This window comes from Colobus angolensis, unplaced genomic scaffold, assembly GCF_000951035.1.
Source record: "Colobus angolensis palliatus isolate OR3802 unplaced genomic scaffold, Cang.pa_1.0 Scaffold95, whole genome shotgun sequence".
Taxonomy (NCBI): domain Eukaryota; kingdom Metazoa; phylum Chordata; class Mammalia; order Primates; family Cercopithecidae; genus Colobus; species Colobus angolensis.
Window position 1 is genome coordinate 1035526 of NW_012123487.1, and position 14282 is coordinate 1049807.

A 14282-nucleotide genomic window follows, 5' to 3' on the forward strand; every position below is an offset into this window, starting at 1 on the left:
CCCACCTGCCCGCGCGCCCCTTCTCTAGGCGCCCCACGCATGGCTGGGGGCGGGGGCGGGGGCGCGGCCCGAAATTCCCACAATCCCCCAGATTCGCTTCCCCACCCTGCTTTTAACCTCCCCTCCCCTCCTGAGCCCAGGAGGCCACCCCCCTCCGCAGACACAGGCCCCTCCAGTCTTGGGAAAGGAGCTCACAGACCCCTGGAAGAACCCACCACCTCCCCTTTCAGTTCCACTACAGCCTTGCCCCTCAAAGTCCTGGCTTCTGTCGCCCGGCACCACCCAACGTTTGACCTTGACACAGTACCTCCCCTCCTCCAGCCTCAGCTTCCCCAACTGTAGCAAGAGGGGCCTGCAACAGGGGTGTTCCAAAGTTCTCTCCACCTCTAAGATTTTATGGCTTCGTTTCCACATTTCCTCTCCCTTCTCCCCTCATCCCTGAGGTCACATCTCATTTTCCAAGGGCAAAAGGTCTTTCGAAGGAGCTTCTGGACCCCAATTGGCCCCTATTCTGAGATCAATGAAACTGGACTTCTACACAGTGCCATGCCCGTACAGCCCTGTGACCTTGGTACTTTACCCTGTCTGACCCCTGGCCTCATCTAGACCTCAGCTCAACCCAAGGAAAGATTTTCTGTGTGCATAGCCTTCCAAGGGGAAGGGAGCTAGGATCTGTTGGACGCCCACATTGTCTTGTGTGTGCTCACAGCCCTGTGCTAGCTAGGTAGGCCCTCTCCAGACTGGCTGCCTTGTCTCGGGCCTAATAATAAGAGGAGCTGTTATGATTCCCATTTGGTCGGCAGAGGACAGTGGAGACTCAGGGAGGCTCGTTACCTGCCATGATCACAGCTGGAAAGCAGGCTGCCGACAGGTTTGGGCATCATTATCCATGTATTGAAGGTGACTCTCCAAACCACAAACAAAAGTTTTAACTGAAAGAGATGTGCTGTCCTCCTAAGTCTCACAGGGTGAGTCCCAAGGTGGGAATTCCTAGGGTGGGAATCAGCTGTGCCCAGGCAGAGCATGTGAAGTGTGCCCCAAAACCCAGAATGGGAGACCCAGCTGTTGGGGGTTGAATTGTATCCCCCAAAATTTATATGTTGAAGTCTTAACCCCTGGTACATCACAATGTGCCCTTATTTGGCAATAACATTCTTGCAGATGTTAAGATAAGGGTGAACTCCTCATCCATTATGACTGGTGTTCCTATGAAAAGGGGAAATTGACTAGGGGCAGTGGCTCACACCTGTAATCCCAGTACTTTGGGAGACTGAGACAGGTGGATCACCTGAGGTCAGGAGTTCGAGACCAGCCTGGCCAACATGGTGAAACCCCATCTCTACTAAAAATTAGCTGTTGTGGTGGCGCACGCCTGTAATCCCAACTACTTGGGAGGCTGAGGCAGGAGAATTGCTTGAACCCAGGAGGCAGAGGTTGCAGTGAGCAGGGATCATGCCAGTGCACTCCAGCCTGGGTGTCAGAGCAAGATTACATCTAAAAAATATATATATATTATATATATTGTATATTGTATATTATATAATATATATTATATATATACACACACACATATGTGTATATATGTAAGTAAAAAGGGGAAATTTGGACACAGAGACGTGCATTCAGGGAGAACGCCTTGTGAAGACTGGAGTTATGCTGCCACAAGCCAAGGAACTACCAAAGCTGGGAGAGAGGCCTGAAACAGATCCTTCCCTACTCCCTTCAGAGGGAGCCTAGACCTGCAGACACCTCTGTGTCTGGCTTCTAGCCTCCAGATCAGTGAGACAGAAGATTTCCATTGTTTAAGCCACTTGGTTTATGATTCTGTGTTACAGTAGGCCTAGCAAACTAGAGCTATCCCAGTTCTTTATTCCTCTGAGCCAGGCAATGTGGTTCCAAGTCCCTACCTTGAATTTTGTTTTGGTAGGGCCTTCACATCCTTAGAGATACTCAAGAGCCTTGGAATCTTTCCTAGGGCTCTGGTCTTCAATCCACCTCGACATTGTGTTCCCAACCCTGCTCCTCTAGCCTGTAAAGTCAGACAGCAGTTACTTTAATACTGAGACAGCCTGAGAAGGGTCTTGCCACCAGGGAGCCCTGGTGTACATCCATGTACGTCCTGCACGCCGAGATGCCATAAGGGTATCACAGGACTCACCCCTCTGAGGCTCCACCCACCCCAGGGAGTATGCTGAGCACAGGTCCTCATCTTTTGGGAGCCCCAGACCCCCACCCTTTCAGTTGGAGACTCCCGCATCCCACCCAGAGTCTGCAGCTTCATTCTCTACCCTTACAGACCTTCCTCTCTCCTCCACCCCTCTGAGATGATGGAGCAAAATCTCCCCTTGAAGAGCCTTTAGAAATCCATGTTTATCTCTTTCTTTCTAGGCTGGGGGCAGTAAGATGATGCTGACACCCACCAAGTTGTTTCGTACCAACTCATCCTATTAGACATAAATGCATGCTTTTGTTAGGCCTGCTCTCCTCTCTGACATCCTGCCTGCAGCGCACCTGTAATTGTCAGTCCCCTATGGTGTGTTCCCGATGGGGTCTTCATTTCTGTGACAAAAGAGCACTCCTTTCTTGCACAAAGGATGGCCACTCTGGGTATGTGTCAGCTTCTAGCTTAGAGTCTGTAGACACTGAAATGGTGACAGGAAAGGTGACAGCAAAGGCTGAAGCCAGCAACAGGCCAGCTCCGAGCAGTAGCCAACTGTCACACCCTTCCCCACGGTCCAGTCTTACAAGAACATCCCCACCCTGCATGCTGGCACCCCAGTACACTTGTCTGCACATGCAGCAGCACTACAGCCTGTCCCTTAAGTCCGAGGGAGCAGGAGCCATCCTGCCACACCACCCAGATGTGGAAGCAAAGCACATCATTCTCTGGGCTCCCCATGAATGGGCCAGAAGCACTCGGGTGGATTCCTCTCATGCTGTTACCTGAAATCACTCTGCGGGTCCAGCACGCTGGGAACTAGACCAGTATGGCAGATTTTTGTCATCTGTGGCCACCCAAATCTTTGAAAACCCACTTTTACATTTTGATCATTTCTCCTAAGTCCTCTATTGCCAAGGTAGAAGCCAGAAAACCGTTGCAGCCAGGGCACAGATACTGACCTCGGTTCCACCAGTCAGACTCACCTGTGCAAGACCTGAATTTAGAAGTGAGCAATGTGCACAGGAGACTCAGACTTCTGCAGGCATGGAAGGCGGAGAAGTTCTCGTGTTATGGCTGGTCATTAGTCGTTGCTCTCTATTCCTCCCCAGAATACTACCTAATCATCATTATTTTTTAATAAATTCCTTTCCAGCTTAAAGTGGCTATTGTTTGCAACTAGGCATCCTGACTGCTAGAATCAGGGGAATAGGCTCTAAGTCCAGGTCATGGGATGAGCAGGCACCAGACATTAGTGGTGCCAACATCAAGGAGCTGGCAGAGAGGATGTGAGGGAATGGCCCTCCTGTTAACAGGCCTGGGTAGCCCCTGCCTCTCTTATGATTACTGTGTCTTTCCCTATCGTCTCCATCCTGTACTCTTAAGGATAACAACAATGATAACTTCATTATTTTAAATGCAGGTAGTGCTTCCTGGCTTACAAGCCACTTTAATATTCGTATTTTCATTGGTTCCTCACAACAACCCTCTGTGGTAGAACATCTCAATCCCATTTGACAAGTGAGAAAAATGAGGCTTGGGAAGTTTAATTTGGCTTGCCCAAGGTCTAAGGCTCATAGGCAACATGGCCAAGAAGCAGATGCATAGGCTTCAGGCTTTACATCTAATATTTATCCCCATATACCACCAGTACCTCCCCGCACCATGTCTTTTTTTTTTTTTTTTTTTTTTTTTTTGAGACATTGTCTCGCTCTGTCACCCAGGCTGGAGTGCAATGGCGCGCGATCTCAGCTCACTGCAACTTCTGCCTCCCGGGCTCAAGTGATCCTCCTGCCTCAGCCTCCCAAGTATCTGGGACTACAGACTGGCACCACAACTGGCTCATTTTTGCAATTTTAGTAGAGATGGGGCTTCGCCATGTTGGCCAGGCTGGTCTCGAGTTCCTGACCTCAAGTGATCCACCTATCTCAACCTCCCAGAGTGCTGCCATTACAGGCGTGAGCCACCACGCCCAGCCTCCCCCACCATGTCTTGATGCCTCACACAACTGTTAGACGTTCCATGCCATGGGCACAAACTGAAATAGACTACTAACTTCCCAGATCGACTTTTCAAGGAGACTGCATCTTTGCCACTAGCGTCTGTACAGGGGAGTAGTTAAACGTGAGACCACTAGAGCCAAGCAGCCTGAGTTCATAGCACAGTTCTGCCACTTGACAATTGTGTGACTTTGATCAAGTTATTTGCCCTCTCTGGGATTCAGATTGCCTATCTGTAAAATCGCAATAATAACAGGGTTGTTGAGAGGATGAAATGAGTTCCTTTGTATAAAAGAGTGACTGGCCTATAGTAAGTGCTCAACACTGTTAGCTAGTTTCAATACTACTACAAATCTAAGAGACAAAAGTACGAAAAAGTCCTCAAATAACTTGCAGTGTGAAAAATGGTGAAATGTACACACGTAAAATAAGCAAAAGCTTGCCCTTACCAGAGCAATAATTCTAAGAGCCATACTAAAGATGACAATTGCAAACTCTAAGAAGGCGGGGAGGTCCAGAATGACTTTTACCCCACCAGGGTAGATTGTGACACTCTTTGGTCATGGACCAGTCTGTGCCTTGGTAACCCTAACTTGGCAGGCTAGAGAGTTTCTGGAATAGAGCAGGGTATGGGTTGAGCTAGCCCCAGTTTCACTTAGACTCTTGTGAAAAGTATCTCCCTGCTCCCCAGAGCAGAGCACCCAGTGCCATTTGCTGCTAACTGGCCTGGTGGTGAGTAAGACATTATTTTTACACAAGAGATAACATGGCATTGAGAAAGAGCCCAGACTCTGGAGTTAGAGATGCTATATATAAAATGCCAGTTCAATGCTTGGCACAAAATAGGTGCTCAATAAATGACATTCTTATTATTTACTATTGTTGTTACTCTGCAGTGGTTTATCCCGTTATAATTTATGGGTTGCTTGGTAAATTTGGACTCAGCTTTTAAATAGATCCTATCTCAGGACAGCACCAATGTCCCTGAAGTTTCTCCCATCCCTGCAGACGCCACCTTCCAGCTCCCGTCTTTACTGATGTATTTGATTTATTTGGCTAACATAGAATTTTGAGATATGGATCTATGTCGTTGCATGCTCCTCTTCTGGCCCTACCCAACCAGGTAGCCTGCTTTGAGTTTTGTTATTTGGGGCGAATGGGTAGGACAGAAAGCAGAAATCGCCTACGAGCCCTTCTGCCTTTTGTTCTTCCAGAGCCAACGCTTGAGGGAACCAAGGGAGATTTGTGAAGGAAGAAAGAGGAAGAGGGTTAGCGAGAGAGACAGTGTCTTGGCTGGAAGATGGGGAAGGAGTGGAGGAGCAGACCCTTTGACCTCCCCAGTCAGCAAAGCAGGAGGGTCTCCAAGATGCAGAGAGGGGAGAAAGTGAAGTCGGTGAGTCCTGCTAACCCTGTGGGATGGGCGCTTGAAATAAAATGAGGCTGTTTTGTGAATGTTGTAAAGTAACACTTCACGCGCCCAGTGTGTAAACTGAAGCTCACACACTCACTCAAAACTCCATGCCAGGTTGCGTATATATTGGTGAAAAAATCCTGGTCCCTGTTATTGGGCACCTTGAAGACAACAAACAAGCAAACACAATTTATAATTAAGAAACATGGCAACGGCCATGAAGGGAAAGGCCCGTTACAGCAAACATTCAGGAAGCAGAATTAGGGACATCTCGGTAAGGAGGTGACAAAGAGGAAAAACCTGAAGGGAACGAAAGAACTGGCCATGCCATGAAGGGTGAGTTGGAGAAGTGGGGAGAGGAGAACATTCTAGGCAAAAGGAAGAGCCCGGAAAGGCCCTATGGCAGGAAAGAATAGTCTGCCTGGATATTTAGGTGATCTGGTTTGTGTTTTTCTGGAAGAATGTGGTTTCCCTGGAAGTTGGTGCCACAAGGAGATGGATAGAAAAGGACTGAAGGTCAGGAACGGTGGCTCACGCTTATAATCCCACCACTTTGGGAGGCCAAGGTGGGTGGATCACCTGAGATCAGGAGTTCAAGACCAGCCTGATCAACATGGTGAAACCCCATCTCTGCTAAAAATACAAAAATTAGCTGGGCCTGGTGGTGCACGCCTGTAATCCCAGCTACTCGGGAGGCTGAGACAGGAGAATCACTTGAACCCGGGAGGCAGAGCTTGCAGTGAGCTAAGGCTGTGCCACTGCACTCCAGCCTGGGCGACAGAATGAGACTCCAGACAAAAAAAAAAAAAGGAAAGAGACTGAAGGGTGAAGCAGGGTGGGCACTCTGGAAGACCTGAGAGGCAACCCAGTTGAGAGGAAAGGGCACAGATTCCAGGCAGATGGCCCAACTTTGACATCTAGTATCCCCTTGGTGAGATTCCCTGTATTGAACCTGAGCCTCAGCTTCCTCACCTGTGAAATGGAGATCACACTTCTCATTCAGGGTGGTCATACTGAGTGAAATAATGTGAACGAAATTATTAGAGCAGGTGCTCAGAAACAGTCACTATAGCAATATTCTCCTACTGTAACCTTACCCAGCCTTCGCGACCACCTCCAGGGCACCTTTCCCCATTCCCGCCCTGGACCAGAAGCTCCTTGAAGGCAGGAGCGTGTCTGATTCATCCTTGGATCCCTGCCCCCATCTTCTCACATGCAGCCTGGCACATTCTAAGAGCTCAATAAACGTCTGTAGAATTGAAAGCAAGTGCACAAGTAATTACAGTAAATGGTAAACTGAAGAATGTTTTTGTGGAGAATGGAGAAGTCGCTGAGTCCAAAACAATCAAATGACAAAGATGGGTCAAAAGAACAACACCTATGCTATGGTTCACTCCTGTCTCCAGAAGCGTCTGAGGACATATCCACTTAGAAACACATTAAAATGCAGGCTTTTTTTTTTTTTTTTGAGATGGAGTCTTGCTCTGTCACCCAGGCTGGAGTGCAATGGCACTACCTCAGCTCACTGCAACCCACTTCCCGGGTTCAAACAATCCTCTCTCCTCTACTCTACTCTCCGAGTGCTGGGATTACAGGTGCCCGCCACCATGCCTGGCTAATTTTTGTATTTTTAGAGATGGGGTTTCATCATCTTGGTCAGGCTGGTCTCAAACTCCTGACCTCAGGTGATCCATCTGCCTCAGCCTCCCAAAGTGCTGGGATTACAGGCGTGAGCCACCGTGCCTGGCCCTTCCCTCTTTCGATTACAAATAGAATTTCCAGGCAACAAAGCAGCTTGTGATAAGTAATAGGCAGGGGGTTTTTTGCGTTTTTTTTGTTTTTGTTTTTGAGATGGGGTCTCGCTGTGTTGTCCATGCTGGAGTGCAATGGTGTGATTTCAGCTCACTGCAACCTCCGCCTCCTGGGTTCAAGCAATTCTCCCTGCCTCAGCCTCCCAAGTAGCTGGGATTACAGGCACCACCACCACGCCCAGCTAATTCTTTGTATTTTTAGTAGAGACAAGGTTTCACCATGTCGGCCAGGCTGGTCTTGAACTCCTGACCTCAGGTGATCCACCCGCCTCAGCCTCCCAAAGTGCTGGGATTACAGGCATGAGCCACGGTGCCCAGCCTAGTCAGGTTTTTAACCAGCACTTATTTCATGTTTTATGGACCACATAGTACTTCCATATACATGATTACACACAACAATTTTGTGAACTAGGTAAGTTACTGATCAGTCTCATCCTCATGCGGTAGACGAGGGAACAAGGGTGAGCACTTTTGTGATTAAATATGGAGCCACAAAACTAAGGCATAACCCTGGATCTTTTAGAGCTAAATCCACGGTGTCTTTTCCTATACCACAACCACACCACACCACCCCTTGAGTAGATGAATAGATAGATGTGAAATAGTGCATGTACTCAGTGATGGGCAAAACATAACACACAGAACCATGGCTGAATTTTCAACCGCAGCCAAGCAATCTGGGTAGGGTCTCTTCAGAAGCTACCACAGCATCTTGACAAGGGTGGAGGATGTCACCCTGTCCTCCACATGGCAAAGACAGACCCTCTCCTACAGAGAAAAAGAGACAGGTCTGTCGAGCTGGCCTTCTCCCTGCTTCTGAAGTCTTAGTAATAGAGTTTTCTATCACTTAGTTAAGTCACTAACCCCCATAGGGCCTTATATAAATTTTTAAATATAATTTTTGAATTTATAATAGTTTTAAATTTTTCTAAGTATAAAAAAAAAAAACCCTCAATACCACCTCTGTGCCCCTTCCTCCTCATCCTCATCTTCATTCCCCACCATCAATTTCCTGCTTCTCCCTTGGATTTAGTTTCAGGTGAGAGGATCCCTTCTCTCCACTGCTTTCGAGGAGCCAGAGGTCTGCGTCCTTCATGCCAGCAACCCCAAGGCCAAACAGAGGCCAGGGGATCAATAAGCACTTGCTGGAGGGGAAAGGCCAGACTGAATGGAGGAATCGATCTCTGGGAGTTGTCCAGGGTCGAGGGTCTCCTACTGACACCTGTGCTGAGCGCCAGTGGGAAATCAGTCGCCTTTGCTCAGAGAGTGGAAGGGTCAGAGGGGCAGGTGCACCTGGGGCACCTGCTCCTAGTTAGGTGCAGAACTAAAGGGACAGACACCTCCAGAAGTGGTGATGACTTCACCCTTGACCTCTGTCTTCTGCATCACTGAAGAAAGAGCATTTTTGCATAAAGACTGCAGAAGACCCCGCTGCACTGTTCTAGAAAACAAGGTGTTCACAGAGATGATAAGCACAAAGAAATGGAAGGAACTCCTCTTCCAACTCCCTGCCTCACACTTCTCTACCAATCACCCCGAATGACTGGAGATTATTCTGCCCCATCTGCACCATGGCCTGATTTGACCTGACTTCTGGGGAAGTGCCTACAAACAGGCCTGGTGTGAAGGGCAGGCTCTGGCCAGGGAAAGGCCTTCCTCAGGACCAGCACTAGCTCCTGTTTGCAGATGGTCCAAACTCACTGACCGAGAAGGGGGTGTGCACGTTGCCAAGAAAGTGGACTAATATTTTTGGGAAGTTTTAATTTGCTTTAATTAAAAATTGAGGACAGTTCTAAGCAAAACAGAAGTAGGTGAATTTATTTTCTGGGCCTCTGCACAGATCTTTCTGGGCCCTCAGCCTCTGCAGGCATTTCCAAGGGGCCTCTACCCCAGCCAGCATTTCCCAACTAGCCGGTTCCATAACTCCTACCATTTCCTCCCCACTCTCCCACCAAAGCAGGCCAGACCTGCCAGGGAGAAACTAATCTTAGAAATCAATCTTTTTGTGTGTGTGTGTGAGATGGAGTCTCGCTCTGTCACGCAGGCTGGAGTGCAGTGGCGCGATCTCGGCTCACTGCCAGCTCCACCTCCCAGGTTCACGCCATTCTCCTGCCTCAGCCTCCCAAGTAGCTGGGACTACAGGTGCCCACCACCACCGCTAATTTTTTGTATTTTTAGTAGCGACAGGGTTTCACCGTGTTAGTCAGGATGGTCTCAATCTCCTGTCCTCATGATCCGCCCGCCTCTGCCTCCCAAAGTGCTGGGATTAGGTGTGAGCCACCGTGCCTAGGCCAATGTTTGCCTGGGCCGATCTTTTTTTTAAATGGAATCGAGTGGCTTAATTACCCTTTTCTGGGGAAAATTGTGTACATGCACTGAGATTTCTGAGCAGATACACAAAAAATGGGTAAGCATGCTTGAATCTAGAGTTAGGGCGTCAGGCATATGAGAGCAACTCACTACATTCTTAAGTGCAGTGTACATTTTTTTTCCTGTATACATTATCTTTTAAATAAATTTTAAATAATTTTAAATAAATGTAAAAGTACAGGATTTTCAATGACCCCTTTTCATTTTTAAATACTTCACCCCATGGATTTAGAGATGTAGTGGCCTGGTTAGGCCAGGCAACCCTTCCCACATCCTTTCCAGGTGGAAGTCCCCGGTGACACAGCCTCAGTCCTGCTGTCCCACCAAGCAGTCGGGTTACAAAGTGGCCAAGGCCGTAGGCCTGACACAAAAAAGTGAGCTGGATTAATCATTCTGCCTCACTTCGGAACAGGAACCAAGAACCATGGCCTCTTTGCACAACTGCGTGGCTGCAATGATTTCCATTGTGTTCATTCTTTGATACAAGAAACAGATCTCAGCCCAGCTCAAGTTGGAATCAGGGTTTGTTTAGTTGGAACTCTTGGTGGCTCATACTTGCTTCAAATTATCTTAAGCCATAAAAACAGGGAGGGGAGGGCATCCTTTTTAGCTTATGTTACCTGAAATCACAGGGGTTTCTGTCTTTGCGTACAACTAGACCCAGGGGCTTCAAAGATATCCCCAGGATCTGGCCCTGATCTCTCCACCCGGGTCGTCTTCCTCTCTCTCATGGTTCCACTTTAGGAAAGCGCCTCCCCAAAGCCAGCAGCTCCCGGCTTATCCTCTCAGCAACCCTGAGAAGAAACTTGCCTCTTTCTTGGTTACTCTAGTCAAATGCCTGCGCTGGGCCTTCATAAGCCAAACCAAGTCACATGAGGATTCCTGACCAGACTTGGAGACAAGAGGTGAGGGAGTGGGGCTGACCATCCAGGCCTCCGGGCTGAGTGAGGCGGTGCTGAGAAGGCAATGGCAGGAAGCAAAGGTCACCACTCAACTCCACACACCCTCTCCCCAGACACTCTCTGCGAGGGCCTGAAGTCCTCACTACTTCCCACATAAAATTCAAGAGAGCAAGACTCTGTGTGGCCTGGCAGCAATTCCATGCCAGGCCACATGACAGGTCACTGCCAGCTTGGGGCTGTGTGCCCGTGGGTCATGAGTTCTACTGGCTCCCCAACGCTGGGACCACAGTTGGGTTGGAGATAGGGTCTCATGGTACAAACAAGGCTGCTTGGAGCTGCCCATTCAGGAAAGGTGATGGGCGGGATAGCTTCTGTCAGAAGAGGTTAGGGGAACAGCAGGCCTTATGAGTGACATCTAAGTACCACACATGACCTATGAGTTGGAAACAACTTTATTGATACCTGAGAAAAAGTGCAGGAAAAATATTCCTCCTGACCACGTGGCCTGTCCCCTGAGGCCAGATCATTCTCTCGCCTCTCCCTTAAGCCCTGGGTCATTTGGGGCCTCACTGGCCGGTACCTAGAGGCTGAAGAAGTCCACAGCCAGAGCCTGGAAGCCAGACCCTGAGACCAGCAGAGGGAATGTCTACAGTGTGGCTCCTGAGGTCAGGGCCAAGGTCGGCGTGGGACCCTCATCGGTCAAGGGCCAGCGCCTCTTGGATCACAGTCCGGAGTCCAATGGAAAACAGCTCCTCCCATGGTTCCCGGATCCAGGCAAGCAGGGCTGTCAGCTGCTCCTGACACACTACACGGAGTGCCCAAAAGCTCTCCAGCCGGGACACCTGGCAGACCGAGCAGTTAGCAAGGCGAGGCTCAGGGGGACCACATCAGGGTGGGCACAGGGGAGGTCTCCAGGAAGGCCTCACTGTCTCCACCTTGGCTCAGTGCCTCACCCCTCCCTCAGGCCCATGTCACTCCGCATAAAAGATCCTGACTCTGAGCTTTGTAAACAGAATCCAGTCAACGTTTACTGAAAGCCTCCAGAGGACCTGTCTCTTTCATCTTCCCTGTTGTACAGAAGATGCGGACACAATTTCAGGGAACTGTGGATGCAATTCCCGGCTCCACCACTTTGGCCTGGGCAAACTGGTTAACAGCCCCAAGCCTCAGCTTCCTCATCTGTAAATAGGACCAGTAACAGTATCTCCCCAGGTGGTGGTCACAAAGGCCAAACAGCTGGCATACAACCGGCCCAATCCTGCCAACTCAAAGCTGCCGGAAACCTCATTGAAAGCCTCACAGCTGGCCGGGCGCGGTGGCTCACGCCTGTAATCCCAGCACTTTGGGAGGCCAAGGCAGGCAGATTACGAGGTCAGGAGATCAAGACCATCCTGGCTAACATGGTGAAACCCCGGCTCCACTAAAAAATACAAAAAAAATTAGCCAGGCGAGGTGGCGAGCGCCTGTAGTCCCAGCTACTTGGGAGGCTGAGGCAGGAGAAGGGCGTGAACCCGGGAGGCGGAACTTGCAGTGAGCCGTGACCGCGCCACTGCACTCCAGCCTGGGTGACAGAGCGAGACTCCGCCTCAAAAAAAAGAAAGCCTCATGGCTAATAAATGGCTGGGCTCCCAGTCCAGGTGTCTCCCCCACCTACAGCTGCCTCCCTCTCTGACTTGGTGCTCATCCAAGCCCAGAGTCCCCCAGTTCCTCCAACACCAGTTCTCTCATCTGTAAGTGCCATCTTGCCGCCAATGCCCAGGGTTCCTAGACACATTTCCCACCCTGCCCTCGTGGCCCCAACCTGTGCTCGCCATCTCCCCTCCCTCCCTCTCTCACCGGACATACACACACACACCTCATCGTAGAAGAGCAGCCGCAAGTCCTCAGGGGCCGAGCGGTAGAGCAGCACGGAGCTCAGGCTGCTGAGTGGCTGCTGCTCCCTGACACGCACAACAGGGCCCGGCCTGGAGGGAGGCACCTTCTCAGAGGCTTCGCCAGATGCTGCTGGAGGTGGGGGCTCTGCCAGGGGCCCTGTAGCATCCTCCTCTAACAGGAACAGGGTGGACGGAGTCAGCAACAGGGATACAAGGCAAGTGGAAGGGCCTGTAGGGAAAGAGGCACCCAGAGTGGAAGGTCATGAGGGGCCCAGATTCCTGGAGCCAGCGTCCCAGTGCTGCTGGGGAAAAGAGGCGTGAACCACACTCAGGTGGGTCACAAAGCAGCCTGTGCCCCTGGGGCCAAGACCCTCTGTTTCCCAAGCTCCAGGAATCTCTAGTCTGGAACACCTCTGAGACCTACCACCCTCCACTGCCCCACACCCACCCTACTCAGAAACAAGTCTCCGCCCTCGCCTTCTCTGACTGATGAGGCAGGGCCGACTCAGCCACGCTGCTCCACTTCATAGAAAGCCTGGGCCTGAGAGCAAAGGCTCTGGGTAACTGAGGATCCTGGGGGCCTCCTGACCCCGCCTAGAGAGTCAGGCCACACTGAGGCTGTTACTTGGCTATGCTCTCAAGTGAGAGGAAGTCCAGGTTCCAGGAACTGACAGTGGCTACGAAGGCACTGTACAGGTGCTGGGCGTGGGCCTGTGACAAGGTGGGGTACAGAGACCAGGGAAGCATCAGCAGCAGAGGCCTCACCTTCAACCAGGAACGCCCGAAGGTAGAAGAACTGGGGAGCCTCCAAGGATGAGTCTTTCTCCAGCAATGGCCTAGGGGGAACACGGCAGGCACAGGAAGATCCGCTAGGGGGTGGGAAGGACTTGGAGGGAGGGGAGTGGGAAGAAAGCCCTGCAAGGCATTGGGAGGAGGCACTAGGGGCCCATGGGGGGCATGGCATGAGGACAGGTGGCTGCCCAGGACCTACTCAGCACAGGGCCATGTCTGGTGCTCTGTGAAAAGAGGATTGAGCAGCAACCCCAGCCGCTGCCTCCTATCGACTCACCAGAGCCGGTGCTGGGGGGTGACCTCCTCCTCTGTGGCACTGACACAGTTCCTCCAGGCAGGAGGCAGAGACTGCAAGACATCTAGACAGAGCCAGGCCAGGGAACTTTAGAACTTTAGAAGGCTCTGCTCTCCTCCAGCCTAAACTCACCACCTCTCAATCCCTTCCTGTTCTCCACATTTCTGGATTTGAGAAACTTCTACAAGGGACAAGTCCTGTTACCTCTCTATCTCTGCTACTGGGCACCAGGTGGGGAGCTCGGCCCCAGGACCCTGCCCACATCCTCCTGCCTTCCCCTTCCCCCCTCACCAAGGAGCTCCTCTAGGAAGGCCCGGCAATGCCTGGCATCTCGGGGCAGCAGCACACAGCGGCCCGCCCCAGCTGCCCACTCCAGCTGCAGGCTCTGGCCTGCCAGGCCCAGCTCTATGCCACTCAGATCCTGCAGGGGAACGGCCAGGGTCAGCTGCAGCCAGCTAGCTGGAGGCTCACTGTGGAGAGGGGACAGAGTGATGGAGAAGAGTGAGGGTGGAGTGAGAGTCCCAGGGAAGCCCTGCCCTGGCTGCACCCGCCTCACTCACTGCATCACCCCCGTGTGCTCACCGCATCTCCCCCTCACTCACCCCATCTCCCCCTCACTCATCACCTCATCTCCCTGCCTCGCTCACTCCATCTCCCCCCTCACTCACC

The 14282-nt window shown here is 51.0% G+C and overlaps 1 protein-coding gene across 1 annotated transcript in view; it reads right to left on the bottom strand.

Annotated features, from left to right (window-relative positions):
• Positions 1 to 11086: 11086 nt before the first annotated feature.
• The window catches only part of STK11IP (serine/threonine kinase 11 interacting protein), a 22565-nt gene continuing 19369 nt past the window's right edge, over positions 11087 to 14282 (bottom strand). Inside the window, exons 21-25 of the mRNA XM_011932183.1 lie at positions 13905 to 14083; positions 13596 to 13677; positions 13292 to 13362; positions 12508 to 12755; positions 11087 to 11494 (exon numbers count right to left, since the gene is read on the bottom strand). Of these exons, the coding sequence (XP_011787573.1) occupies positions 11345 to 11494; positions 12508 to 12755; positions 13292 to 13362; positions 13596 to 13677; positions 13905 to 14083 (730 nt within the window). The 3' untranslated portion in view covers positions 11087 to 11344. The remainder of the gene's footprint in view (positions 11495 to 12507; positions 12756 to 13291; positions 13363 to 13595; positions 13678 to 13904; positions 14084 to 14282) is intronic.